Source organism: Prinia subflava, chromosome 6 (assembly GCF_021018805.1).
Source record: "Prinia subflava isolate CZ2003 ecotype Zambia chromosome 6, Cam_Psub_1.2, whole genome shotgun sequence".
Taxonomy (NCBI): domain Eukaryota; kingdom Metazoa; phylum Chordata; class Aves; order Passeriformes; family Cisticolidae; genus Prinia; species Prinia subflava.
In genome coordinates this window covers 28,976,584-29,000,345 of record NC_086252.1, presented here as the reverse complement: position 1 = coordinate 29,000,345, position 23,762 = coordinate 28,976,584, and the positions used below count along the sequence as shown (strand labels likewise).

At 40.4% G+C, this 23,762-nt stretch overlaps 1 protein-coding gene across 2 annotated transcripts in view; it reads left to right on the top strand.

Moving 5' to 3' along the window:
- Positions 1 to 23,762, top strand: part of MYLK (myosin light chain kinase) — a 203,265-nt gene that overhangs the window by 121,463 nt on the left and 58,040 nt on the right. For both annotated transcript variants that reach the window (XM_063400871.1, XM_063400872.1), the window contains exons 15-18: positions 6,485 to 6,565; positions 6,925 to 7,814; positions 17,432 to 17,548; positions 20,818 to 20,898. In XM_063400871.1, the coding sequence (XP_063256941.1) occupies positions 6,485 to 6,565; positions 6,925 to 7,814; positions 17,432 to 17,548; positions 20,818 to 20,898 (1,169 nt within the window). The remainder of the gene's footprint in view (positions 1 to 6,484; positions 6,566 to 6,924; positions 7,815 to 17,431; positions 17,549 to 20,817; positions 20,899 to 23,762) is intronic.

Sequence of the window (23,762 nt, the reverse complement as noted above, 5' to 3'; positions counted from 1 at the left end):
GAAAATTGATTGGTTTGCTCCACACACTAAATTTTCAGTCCAGGTGCACTGGTCTGAATTGTCCTTTGTCTACTTGCAAATTACTCATATCTTCTTAATACAAGGAGGGAGGGAATTTCTTAATAAATTCAACCTATTTGGCTTGTAAAAAATGGGTTTAATTTTTTATATAGTTTTTTTTTCCAACCAGTGAGGCCCAAATGACAGATATGGCACTATGTTGATGTCTCCTAGCTCAAAGGTATATTTTCATAGACTATCACAGGCAGACACAAACTAGCTTCAGTATATTTTAGTATTTAAAGTCAAATGAGGCACTCACTTTTCACCAGAAAAGCGCGTTTTAGAAAATTATAGCTGTTGAATATAAAGATTCCCTATAATGAAGTTTTTCTACACTTAGTTTCAAGTCTTACTAATAACATTTAAGCAGGGAGAGCCACATGTGCTATGAGGTTCTTGCAAATGAGCTCTTCAGTAGATTTAGGCCCTTTGTAGGCTGCAATAAGTTATGAACTGGCTCCTTTCAGAGCTGGCTCATTTGCAATTGGCCCAGGTCACCTGGGACATTCACAATGCTCATTTGAGCAGGTCATGTCTACAGAAATCCTTGCATTTGTTTTCCTTTGGGGATCAGGGGTATTTCTAACACTCGTTCCCTCTGGCAGGATTAGAAATGCCAGTTCAATTTCATTCAGGTCACCAGCCTCGACAGGAGAGAGCAGAAACTGTGAGAATTGTTACCTTCTGCTGGTACATTTCCAGTGTGTGTGTGCCCTGGGCATGGGCATCTTCTCGTGATATTTTATTTCTTGAACTGAACAGAGAATGAGATATTTCAGCAAAACTTCAGGGGTGGAAGAATGAAAGAGGACAAAGAGCCAAGAGAGCTTTGTGAAGGGTTTTGTCGGGACTGATGCAGGAAGTTGACTGTATTGATCAGGTGTAGTTGGTGATCACTCAGGCCAAATTCATCACTGGAGCTCTTTATTCAAAGTGGAAGTCTGACATTATCATAACTCTAGAACATACACTTAGAAAATAAATTATTGCAGACAGTTAGTAGATGAGAGGAAGTTTTGGGGGGAAGGAGAAAAAGTAAAGTTGCAGCTAGAAAACAACACATGCTAGTTGCAGCTATTCCCTAATCCTTCCAGTGGAGAAATAACTGGGGATCCCACAAAGATCAGTGCATTCATGCTGGCTTTTTCTAATCCATAATGAGTAATGCTGTGCAGCAATTAGAGCAAAGGGAATGCTGATACCTCATTTTACCCGCTGTCATTTGTAAAATTCCACTTAATGTTCAGGGAACAGAAACTCTTATGTTTTCAGGCACTGGTTGTGTACTATGAGTAACAGAGAGGTAACAGCCTCGGGCATATCCAAGGAGCCAAAAGTCAACTGTGTAACTACATGTTTGCAAGAGAGCTGCAGTAATCTTCAGCACTAAATAGTCTTGACTAAATAGCTGTTGAACTGGCTGCATTTATCTTGAATACTTGATTGAGAATTGTTTATATATTCAGAAACAGTTTCAACAGTACCTGAGAGGAAGAGATTTGTGTTTTGTGTCTTTCTCTCAAAAACTCTTACAATGTGCATGAAAACATATGGAATAACTGAGAAAAAACCATAAGTCAATTCTCTTAGAGTTTACAGAGTTGTCAGTAGGCTATTTTTAAACATAATAATTTTCATTTCAAATAAAATGTGCAGCTCCTTTTCACATATTAATTTTAGAAGCAGGTTGCATAGCTGCTCTGAAGAAGTCAATCCTTCTCCAATTCTTAATTTAGTCTGGGTATGGTTTCCTACCAGTGTTAATTATTTTCCGATTTCCTTCTCCATTATTCTTAAGCTCTAAATTCTGTCCTAATACCTCCACAATTCTCCTTTTGTGTTGGCTGCTCACAAATTAAAACTCTGGTGTTAAAAATGCGGGTTTAACAAAAGATCTGTTTGACTCTTGCTGGTTCTTCCTCCTTCAGTCGGGGTGAGCTGACAAGGACGTGGAGCCCAGTGTGATCCATCCATGATTGCTTGTTGGCTTTCTGTTTTACCATCCCTCAGCAGTATTTAGAACACATCTTTGCTTTGCCTTTTACTATTTAGCAGACTGCTAAGTCTGGCTTTTAGCAGAGTAGTCAATGTGGCCTCTCCTGGTCCTTTTTTTAAACCTACACAGGCCTATGATTCCTCTACATTTGCAGTTTTTATTTCCTAATAATGTTCCATTGAGCCTGTTATTCTCGGGCTCAGAGGAATAGTGTTGCATAAATATTAAAAGAACCGATTTACCCACTTCTGCAGTTCATCTATTGAAATTTAGACATTTTACAGCCTGCAAAATGCTTAAAATAGAAAATAAAAATCCTTTTCCTTACTCATAAAACCAAAGATATCTATTTTCCCTCCCATCGTTTGCATCCTTGCAGTGATGCAGGCACTGGTGTCTTGTTATCCCAATATGACTTTTCTGTGTTCTTTCACTCAGTGTGTACATCACAAATGAGGAGGTAAACAAAAAAACCTGTGAGAACTGGACAGAGAGAGTGTTTTTTGAGCAAAACTTTTATCTTTATAGTAATACAGTCAGCATGAGAGACCTCAGTATCTTCGTGTAGTTCGTTAAACAAATATCTGCTTTGTTAACCTTCATCTTCTCAGACATTAAATGTTTTCTTCTCCCCCACTCCCACCCCAACCCTCAAAGTACATCCTCTTTGAAGCCAGTAGAGCTGTTCTGCTTTATACCAGCTAGAGATGTGATGCAGTAGATTAGTTGCTTTCTTTGGGGCTAAAGCTTTGTGGAGTCTGGACTGTCTCTCCATTTAACTCACGGAAAAGTTGCAAAACTTCCTTCTGAGGATTTGCAGTTACCTGCACTGAAGCACCATCAACTTCTTTGCCCCTTTCAGTTCATTCTTGGAAAAATGTCATTTACGTGGCAATATTTATTTCACACTTGGTAGGCTGGTAGGAAATTTCAGTACATCCCCCCAGTATAATTACAACTGCTTTTTTCCCCTGTTCCTCCAGGGAGTGCTTCCTAGGGACATGCAGACAATAAGTCTCATCTAAGGTTCAGTGAAAATATTTGAGTAGGTTCTGCCAAGAAACTAGTATTTCAAGATATTTTGAACATAAAAGCCATTCCAGGGAAAACTGATCCCACAATAGGACACAGAGCTATTTTTAAAATTGCCTCAGGCTTTGCAGCTGGGGTTTTGTTTGTTTTTGGTGGGCTTTTTTATTAATATTCCTTGACATTTTAAAGATAAGTCCTGTGCATGAGCATTCTACAGAACAGTCCTGCAAAAGTCAACACTTCCAGGCACTTCTTCCCGGCAAAGCTACTAAGCACAGGTTTTATCCATGTCTATCATTATTCCACAATAACACAGCCACTAAGATCTGTCTGTGTCTGGGGTTTTGTTGATAAAATGCCAACACAGAGAACCTCAAGCTGCACAAGTAATATTGTTATTGCCAGGATTCAAAACAGCAAAGATGTGAAAGACTTGAAGATGCGCCCATGTACTGCAAGGCTTCTTTTTTCTAACTGCCCCATGCATCTTTGCCTTGTCTAGATTCTGAAATTGCATAAATGTAAAAATATTTACCAAGGTTCCAGAATTATTCTTGATTGAAACTGGTATCTAAATCACCCAATCCTTCTTAATTTTTCTTGGCTTGTTTCTCTTTTTCCATCCTGTGATCTCCAAGATGGGTCAGTGTTTTTAACTTCACCTTTTTAGACTCTGCCACTGGATTCAGAAGACAAAAGTATGTTCTCCCTGCTCCTAAAATCATCACTTTGATTTCACTGAGAGCAGGCCTTAATCTGGGAAGGCTACACTTTTGAACAGTCACAGACTCAAGGTTTGTATCCAGCAGTCTGGTTTTCAGCTATTCACTTAAATCAGAAATCATAATTAAGATCAAAAAACTACCTTGTGAATCATTTTTCCATCTAGGTATTCATATGTCCCACAGTTGCCATAATTTGTAAGTGCTTCCCAAGCTTTTAAAAATAGAAAGAACAAAATGCTCTCCTACTTTCTTACCCCCTCCTTTATTTTCCAAACCCTGTGAAAAATAGCTTACTTTAGAAGGATTTACTTTGCCTGCCTTATTTGCTTCTTCGCATATGCAAAGAATTTGCAGAGAGAGCGATGCCTTGCAGAAACTGGTCCTGCAGAAATGATTCTTCCCAGTGGTCAGGATCCCATTCAGTATCCCTGAATTCCTCTCCTGGGACACTGCTGTCTCTGTCTCCTCAACCTCTCCCACTGGTGACACAATTCTTGTGGACAGATATTTTTGCCTGACAGTCATGACAGAAGCGGAGCAGGGGTGCCTCAGCATTCAGTGTACTCTGTAAATTGTCTGTACCTCAGCATGCATGGCTTGTCCTTTGTCAGCTTTGGGTTGGTTTGAAGGCCTGAACAGGAGGGCTCTTTAGGTAAAGCAACAGCCTGCTACAGCCCTGCAGCACTGAGCAGGTGAATGAGCAGTTCCAGAGTGTCTGCTTCCTTAAAAACTTGGGAGAAGCAGAGAAAAAACCCTCATGACTTCGAATAGTGCAAAAGAGGCCAGTGTGAAATGCATTATAGAAAAAAAGCAGGTTTTCAGCAATGTTGCAACCCTGCCATAATTTTGTGCCAGTCAGTGTGTTGGGAGGAGGTGATGTGCTGTTCTTTTCATTTATCTTTCCATTTGTCTTGCCTTCTTTCTATTTCTCTTGCTTCCAAATGGAGGCCACACAGAAGAGTAACAATGGCAGGTCTCCAGTGCAGGCTGAGTTAAATCCTCTCTGCATTGACTTGGATCCTCTCCTGCCCTTTGGACAGTTTCTGTTTGGTACTCAGATGTTATCTAGATTTTTGTATTAAAGGAAACGAGGGTTGTGGCTTTCAGTGCTGTCCTCATGGATTGCCTTCAACAGCAGTTTGTAGTGAACATATTCTGACTTATTGGATATAAAAGTGTTAAAAACATTTCTCTGGTTTCTTGTTGTTAGTGGTCTTAAAGTAAAATATGTTTCTATCAGCAGAGCCTTTACTTTGCAATCCAGATGCTGTGATCAAACCTACCAATTTCTTTCTACCTTTCATATTAGGCTGATCCACTGTTTCTTTTTCCGAAGCAATAGAAATCAAGGGAAATCTGTCTGAGAAGGTGATGGCACTAATTGCTCTTATAAAGACAAAGCTTTTTGCTGAATCTGTGATTCTGTGATCTGTGTTAATTATCTTGCCTTCACTGCAAGTTAAAAATGGGTGAAATTATTGGGGGTTTTTCACCCAAACAGAACCATACCTAAGAAAGTATTTCCATGCTGTATTTAAAAACCAGGCCAGACAATTTATTTATGGCAAGCTAACAGTCCTGAGTCTGTGTTTTAAACTTCAGGGCTAAGTGGACTTGAAGGTGCTTTTATCTAGCAAGTTCAAAGCAGAACACAGCTGGGAAAACCTGCCTCTCTCGCCTTCCTCCCCTCCAACACATGTGTTCTGCTCATGTCCAGGAAATGTTTTCAGTAGCAAAATTATTTTTGTTCAGAAAAGATAAATGATCCAGAACTTTCTAGTCCGTTTACAAGCTTATACCTAAACTGGGAAGGACAGAAGTGTTTTCACTAATAAAAAATATCTCTAGTCCTTAATCAATTCAAGTCTGGTTTTTTAGTAGCAGTCAGGGGAGTGGTGGCAATAATTACACAACTGCTGCCCTGGGGGAGTTAAATTTTGCTTTTGGCATCTCCTGTGTTAAGCAGAGAAGAGCTGTTTGGGGCTGGAGGAATGATATATATCTGCAGGAGGGAGGGAGCTGCAGGGGAGCGGGGAGCACTTTAAATGAATTCTTTAATGGGAGCCCTTTCCAGAAGGCATCCGTGGTATTCCTCTGCAAAAGGAAGAATAAGTACTCAGCACCATATATGGTGACACTTTTATGTTTTTTAATATAAACATGTACAGGCTGGAGCAATCCGTGTGGATGGGTTTGCTGATTGGTTGGGCCAGAGGGGAGGGAAGGAAATGAGACCCTGTTTTTAATATCTTAACATTAGAAAACTTAAGAGCTTGGGTTTGAATAAATAAACAGTAGGCAGAGTTGGAAAGATTTTCAGCTTTGCAAAATAGCCCTTTCCTCTGTCTTGATTTTCCAGCTTTTGTATTTATTTTCCTTTAGCTTGTTTGTTTGCAGCTGCTTCATTCTGTAAATTGCTTTGATTTTTCTTCAGGGAGTATGTTGTTCCCAGTACAGATAGCAACAGAGCAGTAAAAGCTATTTGAGATAGTTTGGCTCCAAATATAAGGGGACCAAATCCATCCAGTCAATCCCCACAAAGTTGGGCTTGGAGAAGGGGAATGCCACACTGGGTTTGAGCTGGTTTAGTGCAATACACAGTCACTTAGCTCAGGCAAGTTACAGAGGAAGAAATCCCTGTTTTTCTGATTTCACTTAAATATTTCAGGAACCAAGTTGGAGAATGCAGCTGCCAGGTGTCTCTGATGCTGCGGGAGAGTTCAGCTTCCACAGCAGAAATGCTCAGAGAGTGAGTATTTTTCCCAGGGACTTGCATGGGTGGGTTCTATTTTTTGCTCCGTTAATTCCCTGCCCTTACAGACCCAGGCTGGCTGCTGTTCAACTTAATCCCCAAATGTGACCTAACAAATTGTTTTCATCATACAAGCTAAGCACGTTGTACCAAGCCAGAGTAGAGAGGATCTTTTTTGTTTGTGCCCTTATATGGCTCCTGAAGTCATCATTGATGCAATAAACTAATGGAGTATGCTCCTCTAATCAACCTCCCCTTCTATAAACACATTTTGTTCCTGCTCTGAGATTGTTCCCTGACATTTTTAAACCAGCCCCTTTCCTGGCTCTCTCTTTCTTTTCTTTTTCGGATCATAGTGGGAGGGAATCAGCCAGCCCTGGAGAGCAGAGAGATGGTGGAGATCATGGTAAACTAACATTTGGTAGAACAAGTGGCTTCAAAAAGAACAGCAGTGTAACCAGAGTAGCTGAGGAAGAGCAGGAAGACGTCCGAGGCGTGCTGAAGAGGCGAGTGGAAACTCGGGAGCACACAGAGGAGAGCCTGAGGCAGCAGGAAGCTGAACAACTTGATTTCCGTGATATTTTAGGCAAGAAAGTCAGCACCAAAAGTTTTTCTGAGGAGGAACTGAAAGAAATCCCAGCCGAGCAAATGGACTTCCGAGCAAACCTGCAGCGGCAGGTCAAACCCAAGACCTTGTCAGAGGAGGAGAGGAAAGTCCATGCACCCCAGCAGGTGGACTTCCGTTCTGTGCTGGCCAAGAAGGGCACCCCAAAAACCCCGCTGCCAGAGAAGGCACCACCTCCTAAACCTGCAGTTACAGATTTCAGGTCTGTGCTGGGCTCCAAGAAAAAGCCACCTGCAGAGAATGGCAGCACTGGCACCCCTGCACCCAATGCTCGTGCCAACTCCGAAGCGCAGAATGCGACCCCCAACTCTCAAGCCCCTGTTGCCAAACCAGCAGTGAAAAAAGAGGAGAAGAATGACAGAAACTGTGAACACGGGTGTGCAGTGGTGGACGGCGGAATAATTGGGAAAAAAGCTGAAAACAAAGCACCAGCAAGCAAACCACCAGCAAGCAAAGGAACAGCACCCTCCTTTACAGAGAAGCTTCAGGATGCCCAAGTAGCTGATGGTGAAAAATTGGTCTTACAATGTCGGATTTCCTCTGACCCCCCTGCAGCTGTCACCTGGACTCTAGACAGCAAAGCCATCAAATCATCCAAGTCTATTGTCATCTCCCAAGAAGGTAAATTAATTGCATTAAAAGCCAGCTGGATGGCACACTGTTATATCTGGCTCTTGATTAATAATATTTAGTTCATTAAAGGTAATGCAGTATTTATTTAAGTCCTGTGCCAGTAACTGTTTCCAGATGCAGCTTTCTTATGATTTCAGTGGAGTACACAAGGAACAGTATTGTTTGACATTTCTTGCAGATTCCCCTTTAACAGCCTGCAGATGTAAATTTTCTAAAGTTGAACTTCTTGCATTTTTAAATGCTGTTTACATTGCTAACGTTGTTTAAGGAGCTGGTACACGATGCTTATTTAAACTGAACTTTAAGGATTTAGAACATTGAAAACATAATAATATTACTGCCAGTTTACAAATTCTAATTGAATTCTTCTGTATGTTTAATATTTCAGGCTTTTTATTGCAATGAGAAACACAGAAGCAAAGAGGGCTTCTGTCATAGAAAGAAATTACTGCAACTGCAAGTTATGATCAGAGTTGAGAACAGATTTCCAGTGTATTTAATGCCCCACCACAGATGCTTCTGTTGCCATTTCAAACACTGAAATATTTATCACTGAAAAGTTACTGGCCTGGTAACTTTTAACTAACTTCAAAACTGTATAGAATTTGGTAGAAGTCCCTAGAGGAAATACTTACTGTTTTCAAGCTCAGTGATATCTTTATATTTCAAGTTTTGGATGATCAAACCCACTAGACAGATTTTGCATGAAAGTTAATGCTGTATCTAGATAAAATGTATTTTCCTGGGACAAAAATAGAAAGGAAGGACAATTGATAGCACAAAAAAAAATGTTATTTACTTCATATGTGTTCCATAAAACACTGAGGGAATTATCTGGAGAATGATACCCTCTGGCACATTTTAGCAAAAAAGTTCATGTTCACAGTGAGAATTACAGCTTGACACAGGGGTCTGCACTCTTACTTTGGAATCTTCCTTCATTTAATCCAGACTATTTCTAATGTTACCACATGAGAACCAAATTAATGTGCAGAACAGTTCATCACAACCAGTGAATCCTTGTGCAGTGTTCCAGCAGACTAACACAAGCACCCTCCTGAAGTGGATTCAGTCAGAAATAGCATTGTTCAGAGAGGCTTGGGGTGCTTGAGTGGTACATTCAGGAGATACCAAAGTAAGCAGATGGAGAAAGGAAGGTGATAGCAGGTGCATTGTGTCTGGCCGGTGTCTGAAGCAGTATAATGTTTTGGTGTTTTGGGTTTTTGGGAGTACATGTTAACTTTCACCCAAGGGGATTGTATAGAATAAGTGTCATACATGAGAAAACATTGACTGGAAATGCCATTCTTGTGAAAAGGACTGACAGAATCAGTCAGTTTAGCTACCTTTATGCTGTTAGCAAGATTTCAAGGCTTTTCTTGGAGAGAATTATGCATCCCAAAGTTCCATGACTCCTGTCAAAGCACATCAGATAGACAGCACCCCTGCTCCAAAGCTTCTGGGCTGTGGGGGAGCCTCCCAAAGTCCCGAAGCTTTAGTGTTATGGTGCTGCAGAAAGCTGTTTTCTTCACTGAAATAATCTGAGTAATTGACTGTTATAATCCCCCAACTCTTATTCACGCTATAAAATGGCACTGTGGAGCTGCAAATCGAGGGTAGCTGTTTACAGTGAAGTGATCCTGATGTCCAGAAATGCTCTGCCACCTGCCCCACCACAGGGCTTCTCCCACCCGGTTTATCTGGGCTGGTGACACTCCTGTCACAACACTCCAGGGTGTCACACATTAACAGTGCTGTCCACTGGGGTCAGGATCAGAGGCCAGTCCTGCATAAGGAATCCTCTGTTCCAGGACAGCTTCTTGCAGGGGGTGAAGACACCATCCTTGTGTTCCACTTGTACCTGCACTGTGGCACTTGAGTCATGCCCAGAAGTCAGTGTTATCACTAGCTCAAAGGCAGGCTTTCCTCTGCACATATTTGCAGAGAATCCTGAGAGAAATATTACACAGGGCTGTAAGTTTTGTCCTTTAATGGAAAGACAAGGAATGAGGAATAGAACTATTTTTTTTAAACCTCATTACATACCCTCTGCTACACTGAGAGGGTGCATTGCAGGATGGTCAATTTTGTTTTTTTCCTGACAGTACCTGCTAGCTTTGGCTCTTGGAGAAGAATGTGTTGCTGCTCACTCACTGTAAGCTTTTTTCATGCCAACTGTTAAGTAATTAACTAGGTATGCATGATACTTTAAGTTCCAGATTTCCTAGAGATTCAGTTTTCTCTTTTTCCCTAATTAGGAACACATACATACTTGAGGGAACCAAGAGAGGAGAAGGAATAACTGAAATGACGGACTAGAACTGAGAAAGAGTTAATTCATTCACGATCAGGAAATACTGTTCAATGAAACTGTATTGGCTTAGTCTCATAGATAGGGTTTGGAGCAGCTTTAAACACAGAGAGCAACAATAACACTGGATGCAGGACACAGCAGGCCAAAGGCAAAGTCCCAGTTTCCATCCTTTGCCTCAAACACTGAAAATGCAGCACCACCACACCACAGGTGTACTTTAGCAGCAGTGCCTTTGTCAAAGCTTGGAGGAGCTTCAAGTGGGCCCTGGAGGTAATGCCCTAGAGTCATCCTCACCTGAAAGGAGGCTGACTCTGTGGGGAAGAAGAGGAATTCAGAGCAAACAGACCTAGCTCACCTTAGTGGGTTTAGAACTTGCAAAGCCATTTTTTATTTCTTTGGTATGACCTTGCTCCTCCTTGTGTTCAGCAACAAATTCCACTATGGAAGAGGATCTGATCTAGATCTGTTCTTAGCCATTTCACCAGCTGCTTTTGTGCTGTTGTGATGTTTGGTGGTGACCACAGGGATTTTTTTTCAGATTCACCAGAGGTATTTCACAATAACTTACATGTTCTTAGTAAGTTAGAGACTGGAAAATTCCCTAACTAGTATAATGCAAGTCCATCTGCTTCTTAGCCACACTACTAGCCCATCTTAGTATGGAATACTGTCCCACAAACTGGTCAGTGTAAGTAATGCAAGAACCCCCAGAATGCTATGTATTTGTGTTTTGGAAATGGAATTATTCCTCTCTGTCATTTCCAAAAGAGAGGGAAAAAAAAAAAAAGTAAAAAGAGACAGAAGTTTGCTCATCTCCTGGTGCCAAATACATTGTGAAGATAAATACATAAAATTCAGTTTCAGGAACATGTGATTAAACAGTGGCATATTTGGCCAGGAAGGTCAAACTTAGAGGTATACTCGTGTGTAACAAGTTCACAGGACAGGCAAACTATGTGAAAACTGTGTGTAGTCCCTCACTGAAAATAACTTTCCTTGGCATATTTGTCCTAGCTGATAGTGAGGCCCTTTGCCAGTTAGAAACAGTGCTGCTCCCAGGTCTCCTCTGTGCGTGCAGAGCCTGACTGACACTAAATTGCCCCCCCAGGCAGTTTAGCCTTTGGAGTGCAGGAGAAGGGAGAGTGTTGTCCCTGCTCTGTACCCCTGGAGAAGCCTGTGTGCAAACACCAGCATCAGAATAGTCTCTGACTGGTAAGACCTTTGCCAAAAGAAAAGTTAAACCTGCTCCAAAAATGACCTTCATCTTCAGGCATAGTTATGCAGTATTTGTGCTGATTTCTGGTAGTTACTCTAGGGCTTGCAGTGTGTTCCACTATTCCAGGGTTAAGTTTAGTTAGAAGTCAGAATCTGGGCAGCATTATCCTGAATGTCACTATTACAGCTATAGCTGATATCATGTCATGTTCCTTCCATTTTACATTTCAACTATTTTCCCTTTGAAATCGCGGCCATCAGTGCACTTGTTCTTCCATTCCTTTTTACAGTTCTCCAAACAGTACTCTGTTTGTTGATTGGCATGGTTTTTTGCTTAATGTATCATTTTTATGACAAAGTGATAAAAGTGAGCCCTTCACTATTTTTCTGACGAGGTACAATTTCAGTAATGGTTTGATTTTATATTTTTCTTCTTTTAAACTTGTCAGAGTGCAATTATCTACATTCCTGAAATAGATATTAATGTGCTTTTTGCCCATTAAAGATCAAAATAAATGGTTACTAACAATAAAAAGAGGGTACTCACAAATTAGAGCAGGATACATTCATATAGTATGGGGTAGATGATGCATGGTTAAGAGGCACTTTAATGAGAGGATTCTTTGCTTGAAGATATGGGGAGATTGTTGGAAAAAAAAGTTTTTAAGAAGGCTCTAGCAGACATTGCAGTGGAGTTAGACATATAAGGACTGAGTAGAACAATTTTCCTCACAGGGTGAACCCTTTAGAGCAGGACCCATTTTGTTTTACATTTGTATAGCACTGGCCCAGCAGTGCCCTGTGCCACTGCCCCGCTGTATGACTCACTCTTGGACAGAAAATCCACAGAGAAAGTTCTTGCATGGTCCCAAAAGTTGTTCTGTAAGATGGCAATGAAAGGGTTTTGCACAGCATCCTATCAATCTGGCCAGTTGAGGTGTACCAGTGAATTCAAGTCTAAACTCGCACATTTGCCATTTTTGAAGTCAGCTTGCTCAGCTTTTTTTGGATAGATTTAGTACTTTGTGACTATATAGATGGAAGAGGAACTGTCTAATGTAGACTCAGGCAGTGATAGTGTAGCTTAGTAAATGCCCTGAGTTTGTATTTCTTTGTCTAAGCCAGAATTTTTTTCTTCACAAGTTTCTTGGCAGCATAAAGATTTGGTAATCTTCTTAGCAATAATGCCTTAACAACTTTCTTGTGACTTAACTCCTAAATCTTCCTATCAGTCATGCCAAGTCTATGTCTGCCAGTCTAGCCAGGATCTGCCATGACTTTTTGGGTTTTTTTAATTAAATTTGAGCAGGAATTTGGTGTATAATTAACACGACTCTGTGTACTGCTGAAAGTAGATGCATTTTGCACCTTACAGAAGCTTCTACAGAAACTACAGAAGTTTAAGGTTAGGAAGATCATCTAAGGGTCAGTTCTGACACAATACCATGTTTGTCACAGGCCACATGTCCTCTGCACTCTCATTTATGTTTGAATCTCTCCTCTTCGAAAAAATGTGTGTAGTGTGGATTTAAATACAGCAAAAGAGGGACATTTCTATAACCACTGGCAATTTATTGCAAAGTCTAACTATTCTAGTAAGAGTTTTGTTACTAAATTGAGAAACAAAACAATGCCTTATTTCTAACTTGATAGAAAGGCTTTGGCTCTGTAATCAAGATAGCTTTCTCCTTTTTTTGAAACTTGACAAGTTAAACTCTTACTAACTTTCTCTCCATGATGCACTTCATCCAGCCCTTGGAGGCTTGGCGTTGTTTTGGTTTGGTTTTCTTTCCAGTGCCTCCTCTCCAGTTGTTGTTTGTTAGTTTATTATCCTATCTGAAAAAGAGGAAGCAGAACTGTGTGTGAGAGGATCACCTGTCCTTACTGGAGGTTATTGATCCCCTTTCTGCCTCACAACGTTGGAACTCACATTTGTCATTTCTCTAGTACACCTTTAAACCTCGTGAATATTCAGCATCCCTTGCTGCCATCAGTGCTTGTCTTTTCACTGTCTCAAGCCCCATTTTCTTTGAATGAATGGGACTCAGCTTGACAAGGAAATGAGATTGTTTAGGAGGATTACCCTGCTATCTTTACCCTTTTCAAGATGCTTTCTAGCATCTGTAAATTTATAAAAGTTAATTTATGAGTACTGCCACTTCATAGGTTAACATATTCAATAACTCAGGTCCTAGTCTGATCACAGAGGAAATCCACTAGAAACAAACTGCGTGATGATTTCCTATCATTAGCTTCTTCAGGAGATCTTTATTTTGGCAGCTCTAACTCCTCCTAAATCAGTGTAATTAATATAGTAATGTAGCATTAATTACAAGCAGAATAATATGATCTATCACAAATATTTCAGTAAAGATTAAGAAAATTACCTTTGCACAGATACATTTGCTAACAAATGTCTAACATTGTGAATCATGACAGTAGGCTTCTTACACCCTTTTCCTTAAAACTCCATCAATAATCAATAATTATATTTGAAATTTTTTCTTCTCTTAAATGCATGTGTTTTTTCCATCAGTTTTTCTGTTGTTGTTGTAACTGTAGTCAATATTTTCCTGGTCAATTCACTTCTCATTTTTAAACATGACTGTGACACTCGCACATACTTGAACTTGCCCAGACAATTTGAGATTTATTAGAAAATTAGCACTATGGGCCAATGAGTTCCTTAAAAAATTATTATGTCTCCTAGGCACAATTTCTCACAGACCAGTGTTTATTAATATTGCCTAAATACTCCACAGTACTTTCTTATACCATGAGATACAAATGAGAAAGCCATAAACTGGAGTCTGCATCATGGACAGGAATCAGGAGGTTGGCCAGCTAGATGCCAGGGTGGAGAACGAGACCAAGGAGCTGGTTTTTTTTGTTTTGTGTATTTGTTTTGTATCTGAGGTTGACTTTCTGTGGACTTTCATGGAAAGAATGCAGAAGCCTGGAGATATTTTAAACTGTCTTGCACTATTTTTGAGTAAGTCAGAGAACTTTCATAGCTCAGAATTCAAGGGTAAGGCTTTGTGTATCTAAACCAGTCTCCAGTAAATTATCAGCTTCTGTGGCTGTTAAGGTCTTTTCTAGAGTCCCACCAGTCCCAATGTCTAAGTGGTAGATTCCAGAAGTCATGTTTATTCCAACCCTGCACATGGTGAAAATGTTTAAGGATCATCCATGTCCTGGTTCCTAACAAAAATAGAGGGTTCGGGGGAAAAAATAGACAGCAAGCATTTTTAGCTGACTGGGATTTGTGAAGTGCCAGATTTCAGAATACCCAGCTGGGGTAACCAGTCTGGGCTTTTTAGCATTTCTGAGAAAATCAGCTTGTTTCAGGTCATGATGGGGTTTGCAGAGGAAATACCAAATACTTCATTGGAAGACATTTGGCCTTCTAGCCCCGGGAATTGACTGTAGCTCTAGATCACAGAACATAGGCCTGTTTGGGACGTTTCCTGTCCTTATGAAATCTCATCAAGTTTTGCCTGGGTTTTGGTGGTTTGGGGTTTTTTCCTGGTTTTATATGAAAATGAGGTTTTGACATCCATGCTCCCTTAGCCTTCCTTAATGCTGATGATTCAACCTGGCCGAATCTTTTGATCCATTGGCCAGTTTCATACCTAGTCCTAGCAGTCCAGTTTCATGAATACTAGTGGCTGTATAAAGGAGAGTGACCCAAATTATCTCATTTTCACTCCTCCAATGAGGGCTAGAACTGTTGTATCTGGTGGGAGCAAGAAGCCCAGCAGTCCATCCCCATGTATTTTGCATGTGCTGTTCCTGTGGAGTTCCTGGGGAGAAAGAAGAGGTGGAGGAAAATAGTATGCAGATTATTTCTCCTGGGAGGCGGGAGTTAGGATGAAAAAGGACATGGCCCTTGGGGAAAAAAAAAACCAAAACTAACATATTTCCTCCACCCTCTTTCTCGCCGAATAACTTCATTAAATGGGTGTTGAGGGGTGACCCTGTATCACATTAGTCTTCAAGGAGCTGAGGAAGGGCTTTTGAGCAGATAGAAAACTCCTGCAGAAGCTTAAGTAAATTCTGCATTGTTCCAGTCCCTTAATGATTCAATTGTTCTTACAGGCCAGGCTCCTTTCCTGCAGTAAGGTAGCCAGAGGTCTCCTTCATGTGTATGTGTCTTTGTTCCATAGCTTATGGGCTTTTTCAGTGGCATCTTTAGGTTCCAATGTGCAATCTTTCCTAATCATGTTACATAGATTTATATAAATTCTTAGACTGGAAGTTATCTTTGGCTTGCTCTCCAAATGTCTCTTTAAACAGCAGAGACATGTGAATTTATATTTGCTAGATGCCTGCAAGAATACTTTTCTACTGTCTCTCCTCCATTTGGAATGGAACTGCAGCTCGTGACATTTTTGGCTTCATCCTGACTCATGGAAAAGCGTTGCCTCAGGGAGGGCACGTGGATTTTCTTTTCACCCTGTGGTTGGCTGAGCACAGCCCATGAGTGAGGGGTCAGTGCTCCTCTTCTGAGACAGTTTTCACATCATTTCTCGGGGGAAATAGTCATTATTTAGAGCTGCTGGATTTTGTGGAGGATCATAAAGAGGGGAAAAAATCATTTTCTTCTAACAGATGTGTGTTTTTGGCAAACCAAATCTGTTGGAAACCATTTGAATGGTTTTTATAAGATTTTTCTTGAATAATGATGTCCAGATTTAAAATCAGAGAAAAATCTGAATGCCAAGAGCATAACTGCCATGTCCAAACAGAGTTCATCTCCAAAGACAACCACTCAACTCCCAAAGTTCTTTGGATGGAGAGGAGTTCTTTCCAAGGTCCTTTTCATGGACCAGTACCACCTGTGCCTGTGCCATCTCCCCCACCACAGGGGATACATTTGATGGGAGCCTGGGCACTCTGGGGGGCTTCCAGTTACCATAGAGAGCAATGTGCTGGGAAATTTCCTTGCATCTCAGGAAACAGGGTAAATATCTTAAAAAAAATACATCTCCTTGAATCTTTAATTAGGAGTGACTGTGAGAAAGGCCAAAGGAGGAAGGGGGAAGGTTTTACTGCAGCTGAGGTAAGTGGAGGATGGAGATGTTCTGGATAGGCCAGAAGGGCACAATGGCTCAGGCTGTGGTTAGGGGACAGACCCAGCTTTCCAATGAAGAGCAGAAAGCAACCCCACACTTCACCTTCACTTAATGAGGGATATTTGGAAGGGGAAAATGTGGAGCATTTTAACTGGAGTCCATCCTGGGGAGGAAAGTACTTCATTGTTCCAAGCAATGCAAGTGAAAGTAAGGAACAAGGTTCTTCTTCCTCATCCCCCATCTACTGGGAACAACTTCTGTTTGGGTTCACAGAGTTTTCATTTTTAAGAGGAAATGTATTTCCCTTGGGTCATACCAAGCTTCCCTTGGTAAATAACTAGCTTATGTCGCATCCTGTTTCTGCAAACCCAATTAAGTCAAATCTTGTGGTTTTGTTTGAAAAGAAATGGATTCATTGCAGTGATAAATTTGATTGCCACTAATATATTGGACTTTCTAATGGATGTTTTACAGGCACTTATTCATTAGGCCGTTCAAGCAAAAAGAAAATATCTTTCAGTGTGATTTTTAAACTTAGGCACTCAGCTGAAGTGCTGCTCTCACACACGTGAATGCTCAGGGATGTGCTAGAAACAAGACTGAATCAAAGCTTTGATAATGGGCATTGGACAGTAACCCTCTTATTTACTGTCCTACACTATGAGCACTTTTGGAAAAAAAGTCACCTGAGTGAGAATTTCTGATCTCTGCTGTAAGACAAAGAGCAGCAGAGGTGCTGCTCTGGGTCTTCTTTACTTTTAGCAGTTCAGGGCTGCAGGGACAACTTGGAGTATCCTAGGGAAAAGCAGTAAGATTCAATGTTTGATTTATTTAGCATTAATAAGGCCCCAATAAGGTTGAACTTTAAAGGACAGCTTTTTCTATCAAAGAAGATCTGTACTGAAGGACTGGCTCATTTGATGCCTTCTGCTCCTCACTTACAGTAAGGTTTTTGTGAGCTGCAGCCTAACATGCATCTGATCTCTCCCTCCTTTGTGCAGGGACACTCTGCTCACTGACCATTGAGAAGGCCATGCCTGAAGATGGGGGCGAGTACAAGTGCATAGCTGAGAACCCAGCAGGGAAAGCTGAATGTGCTTGCAAAGTGGTCGTAGAAGGTAAGTACTGGGCTGGGTACAAGAAAACCCTTCCATAGAACTTCCTCCTTTCCAACTTACTGCCCAAGCTACTTACACACACACGCACAAAAAAGAACTCTACCCCCTTCCCTTCTGCACTTTTTGGCCAATAGATAATTCAATGTCTCCCATAAAGAAGCATGAGCAGAGACACAGTACAGAACCAAGGGCTCTGGATGCTTTGTGGAACAATCTGTATTCTCCTGCTGCCCTCTGTATTTCTAGAAGGTTTTTAGAGCAGTAAGATGGATTTGTTAGATTTGTTTCTGAGCTGTGTGCATCCTTTGAGAGCCAGTGAGAACTCCCTGTGAGAGTCTGGGTGTCAGTCTGCCTCAGGACTCTGTGTGGCACGTTTCTCACTCTACAGCTCCCCAATTCTTTGCATTCACAGATGTTTGGTCCTTTGGTTTTCTAGTGTAAGTGAGCAAAAATAAACAAATTAGCAGCTCAACCACCTTTGTGTTCCACAGTCTTAGAACATGGATAATTTACTGACTGAGGTACTTGTTTTCAGCCATGGTCATGCTGATGACACTGTACCCTTGTTAAATAGGCTTGGCCTTGGGCAAGGCCAAGGTGAGACTTACAAAGCTACCATGGAGTTAAAATTATTTAAGGGGCTTTAAGTAACCAAATGTCCTTCTTACCAACTCACCTTCTGGTGAGCTTATTTTTGAATATTCTGAGACTTTCCATTGTGACTAAAATGAACACAAAACTAGACAATAAGCCTAATAACAGAACTTGGATACTGAACCTTTGCAGCTGTGTTGCATATGTGGTATTTGTGGCAGAAAATTTCTTTCTAGAAAAGAAAACCATTATTTTTTCCTAATGTTACATGACACAAGGTAAGAATATGGTTCTGTAACTCCTAACTAAAGATCAGTCTTCATGTAACCGGAAAAGGAATTAATTACATATAAATTTACAATTAAATATACCAGTGCCTTCTGTGATACTATGGTCACAGTGTAATCTGTCTTAGGTATTTGATAAGCTATTGTTTATGGTTCTGTAATTTAAAGTAATAAATTTTGTCAGTGCTGAAGTTCAAAGAGGCTTTAAGCAAAATCTAGTCCCTGAAACCTTAACCACCACAGATGCAGGATGTTGAAGGATCAGATCATCAAAGGCTTAGCATACAGTAGTCCTCTAGAGCTGCCCTAGCAACTTTTAAGTGTCTCAGTCACTTGTGGGTTTTTCCTCTGTCTTCTGATCCCCTTCAAGTAGTTGCTGTTCTTCCTGAAGCTTCCTATTTCCCACTTCAAGTTTCCTGCTGGAGAGTGCATGCTCTAAGAGGCTGCAAGTAGAGTTTGGCTTGCAAAGTCTCCATCATGGGAGGCTGTGAGCTCCTTGCCTGATGATATGAGTGAGATTATCTCATCTGTCTGGCTTTCTGTGGTGGTGGCACCCACAGCATTAGGAGCTTGCTGCTCACATTGTGTTGGGCACCACATTCCTTACCTCGACTCTGGCTGCCTCATCTGCCTTTTTCAGTCTCCACTGGCACGCTACTGAGAAGAGGTTTTTGACGAATGGCACCATAGCAAACTCCAGCTATTTAGGAAAGACGCCATTTGATATCCCACGTCTGAGACTGGCAGAGAGGATGACTGTTATTTTAAAATTAGGGTTGTGATCTAAAACAAGAGTTCAGATTTCTCCCTTCTTCAGTCCACTGTCAGGATCCCAGACGACTTTTAGACTAAGTAACCATAATCATTATATTTCTTTTGACATCAGGGACTCAAGAGTGGAGGAACATTTGACTTCAGCTGGCAGATCTGTAGAATCCGAGTATCTGAACTCTTACACAGCCTCCTGCTCTGAATTATTTACTAGGAATTTCTCTCTTCCTCTGTTAACTTTTTAAGAAACTTAGATGAATTTTCACACACTGGCACCTAGAAGAAAGTGACTAAAATCGCTATTTCCATAACATTTATGTCATCTTTTTCTCTGGTAGCTAACAACTCTCTCACTCACAAATACTCTGAAAGCTGAATAATTGAAAGCTGTAAAATGATACAGCTATTGCTGAGATCATAATCTATAATCATAACCTTTCTTCCAAAGATAAATGTCAGGATCAAACAATGTAACAAGCAGAGCTTGTTAGGATTTGCATCTTAGGTCATAGAATCCTACAATGGTTGTGTTGGAAGGGACCTTAAAGATAATTTTGTTCCAGGGACTCCTTCCCACAGATCAGGTTGCTCAAGGCCCCATCCAGCCTGGTCTTGTACACCCCAGGGATGGGAAGCCCACAGCCTCTTTGAGCAGCCTGTGCCAGTGCTTTGTGAGCCTCACAGTGAAGAATTTCTTCCTAATATCTAATCTGAGTTTTGCCCCCTGAGCTTAAAGCCATTCCTGCTTGATGAGGCACTGCAGGTGCTTGTGAGAAGTCCCTCCCCAGCGCTCTTGGAGCCGGTTTAGGTACTGGAAGGTCTGAGGATCCCCAAAGCCCTCTTCTCTTCAGGATGAGCTGCCCCAGCTCTCCAGCCTGTCTTCCTGCATAGGAGAGGTGCTCCAGCCCTGTGGTCATGCTCAGCTTGGAATAACCTTAAAAAAAGTTCCACCTTTTATTTATATCTCATGTGATAGAGAACTTTATTGACTCCTAGCTGTTGGTGTAGCCTGCAGTGATGAGCAGATTCTGGATAAGAGCTGTGCAATTGTGGAAATACTAGAATCCATCAAACTTCAGTCCTGGGGTGTCCCTTTGGCTGTTTCTATTTAGGAATAAACAAATGGTCAATAATATATTCTTGGAAAGATACAAACAGATGGAGGAAATGTTACTCTTCAATATGGGTTAATCTGAATTGATCACATAGACAAAGGAATAGATGAATTACATGGCAAGAGATTCTTTTGAATGAAATCATGTTTCGATACAGCTCTGTTTCCCTTTTCTCTGCCCTGCCTAACACAGCTTTGGGCACATCCTGTTTGGTCTATTCAGCTAAAATACCTATCAGCTTAGATGGGACCTCTTGTCTAGCTGCTTATTTGGGTTCTTAGTGCAGCTGCTTTTGTTGAGGGTTTTTCCCTCTCTGCTCCCTCTTCCTTTCGGAATGTGACCGTCTCCAGCAAATCTGTGCAGAAATTTCTTCTTAAAAGCCTAAAAGACATCAATTTCCTCTAACTTTGCAGAAAGATCCAAAACAAACCTTTTATTAGACAGCTTTTTCATTATTGATTTTCAAATAGGATCTGTATTTTATTATTTGTTTTGATTGCAGATGCCTCAAAGACCTCAAAGCCTACTGAGAAGAAGACCAAGAAGCCTAAGACCACACTTCCCCCAGTGCTGCCAACAGAGAGTGAGTGACTGATTTGATTTGCTTTCTTTTCAGTGGGAACAAAAGAGTGCTTTGGGATTCTGTGCTCATTCCCTTCTGTTTGCAGACATAGTATCAGAAGCCTGGGCTGTTTCTTTAGCCCTTGTACTTAAGTCATGTGAAATGAGATTTTGCCATGTGGGGATTAGAAGTAAGAGCCCAAACTGTGAGTTCAGACCTCACCCACTCTACTCTCTGTTTTTCATAATGGTGCAATAAGCTTGTGACACCAATTTATTTTTGGCTGCCTCTCAAAGAGCACAGAAATACTCGAGTAGTTTGCTTCAATTTGTGTTGAGTTCTGTGTAGACAATATGAAGTTTTACTATTGGTAGGCAAAGCATCTTGACTGAAATGCCCTGTAGAATAATCTGTCCTTTTTTGGCGTGACTGTGGAGAGTGGTTTTGCAAATTTGACATTCTTTGTTTTAAGCCTAAATGCTTAACTTGTTTTTAATGCTTTCTGAAATAATAAATTAGCTATAAATTCCCATGTTTGCTACTCAGCAATACCTTTGGTTAAGAGGAAACTTCAAATGGTAAATGCAGGACCATAATGTCAGTTTAGGAATTCCTAACACCAGTACTACTTATGAAATTAAGGGATGAAATATCTCTTAAATCAGAGCTAGGCTTTGAAAATTGTTTATTTAACATGTCCACCATGTGAGTTCCTAAAAAGATGTAAAGACATGATTTAATGGAAACATTAAATATTTTATTCAGCTCTCTCAAAATATATATAAAAAAATAAACTCTAATCCACTCTTCCATCAAGAACATTTTCAGCTGCTTTTAGCAGGACTCAGAGCAGTTTTATACTGATTGAGGATCACAGGTAATAATTGTGCTTCTGGAAATGTGACTTACATAGAACTGTGCCCTAGGCTACAGCTATTTCTGAGTTGCTGGCTGAGCATTGTAACTTCTCTCCAGCCTCTCTTTGGGGATGTGGGAAGAGTCACTCTGACATGCTCCACCTCTGCACATGAGCTTCAAGTGCCATAAATAATAACAGTTAAGAACAATGATTTCGTTATTGAGCATCGACAGAAAACAAAATTTTAAAGCCATTTAAATCTCCACGGAACAGTGTTTTGAATTGTGTTTTCTGTGCACACACCACACACATTTCCTCTGGTCCTCCCAGCAGTGTTATCAATTGCAGCTTTCCCAGGAGAAAGTGTGAGTTGGGAACTAAGTCTAAATATGGAGATGTATGACCTGATCCACATCCTGCTTCTTTTGCTTCTGGTTTTAGTGGAAATTAAAATAGATAGCAAAACAGAAGCTACCAACTCTTGCTGCAGAAATATTTAGGAAAAGAAGGTTGAAATAATGGGGAATGTTTTTTCTACATGGCATATAATTTCAGTGTTTCAAGTTCTTGAACTTCTCATAAACTCTTTTTTTCAAAATACCTTTAATATCTTTCCTGCTGCACAGTAAACATCAAAGTAACCAGAGAGAATGTTAGAAAACTGGGCTTTGAAAGAGTTTTTGGAAAAGCTTTGAAAAATACATGTTTAATTTTAAAAGGATTTGGCAGCAGAGATTTCACAGGTGGTTTTTAAACATCTGAGTCTCTGAGGAATGTATTTGCCTTCTGAAATAAGTTTTTATTTGTATGTTTGTCAGGGGCAAAATATACAAAACAGATCCAGTGGACTACACAGTTCTACACTGAAATCCTTATGAGATGTAGAGATTGTAAAGTTCCTTACCTGAAAGAGAATAAGCTTTTCAAATCAGATGTTTGTCTATCTTTACTGTATATCTCTTGAAAAGAAGGGTAATAGAGAATAACTGTGAATTAAGATGTCCCAGTCTAATAAGGAGATATATTTTTACTCTGATCTTTCTGGTCTTTGTTGCCACATCAAGTTACCAACAGTCCTAATGGCAAGTAAAGTGTGCAGATGTGTGTTGAAGAAAGAATGAAAAAAATCCTAATAATGTGATTAGAATTAATGATGAATAGATTCTGAATTTTGAGTAGTGAACACAGTCACAGCAGTATATACTCTATGGGATAGAGAGACTCTACACTCCCTGTACTTTTTAGAAATACTTTTCGTGGAAATGATCCCTATTTTCCACATTCTGTAAAGAAGTGCAAGTCAAATTTCACAGTTAGCAGCTATGTCATCCTTTTCTTGCTTCAGATAAATTACAAGTGATCCTTGTTTTTTTTGCCCTGGTAGAAACTTTAAGGAAAGTAATTACCTTTAGGTTTCTGAAAGCAAAGATCAATACATTTCTTCTGGAAAAGAGTGAATGTTGTCAGTGTGTTAACCTGTAGAATTTGTCTCACTGTGAGAACAGTTGCTGGCTCATGTCATTTGGCTGCTCATTCTGACTATGGTTTTTAATTACTGGAAACTTGGGATTTGTAAGCCACAGAAATCCAGTAGTAAGCAGAATTTAGGGCATTGCTTCCTTTGATATGCAATACATACTGGATTCTGGAATAAGAAGAACATTATAAAGGAAGTTGTGTGTCATTCAGTGATTAACAACATCTTTGAATGGATGTTGCAGTGTTTAATGCAGAAAGATTGCTCCCATGCTGGCAAATTACAAAACTTACAATGCATTTCCTTTTGCTTAGAATTAATCTTGTGTCACCAGAATTTAGTAATAATTATGCAATCCTCTAAGGATAAATAGAATAAATAATACTGTTTCTGAGAGTAAGAAATAGATTCACCTTTGAATCTGGATGAAATAAAAGGGAGATGAGAGGAAGGGCACCTCTAGAACTGGTTCATTCTTTACTGACTGCACTGACTTGGGCTTTGGCACTTGGGTCTTTGCTCAGTGGATGTCAAATGTTACTGAGTTAC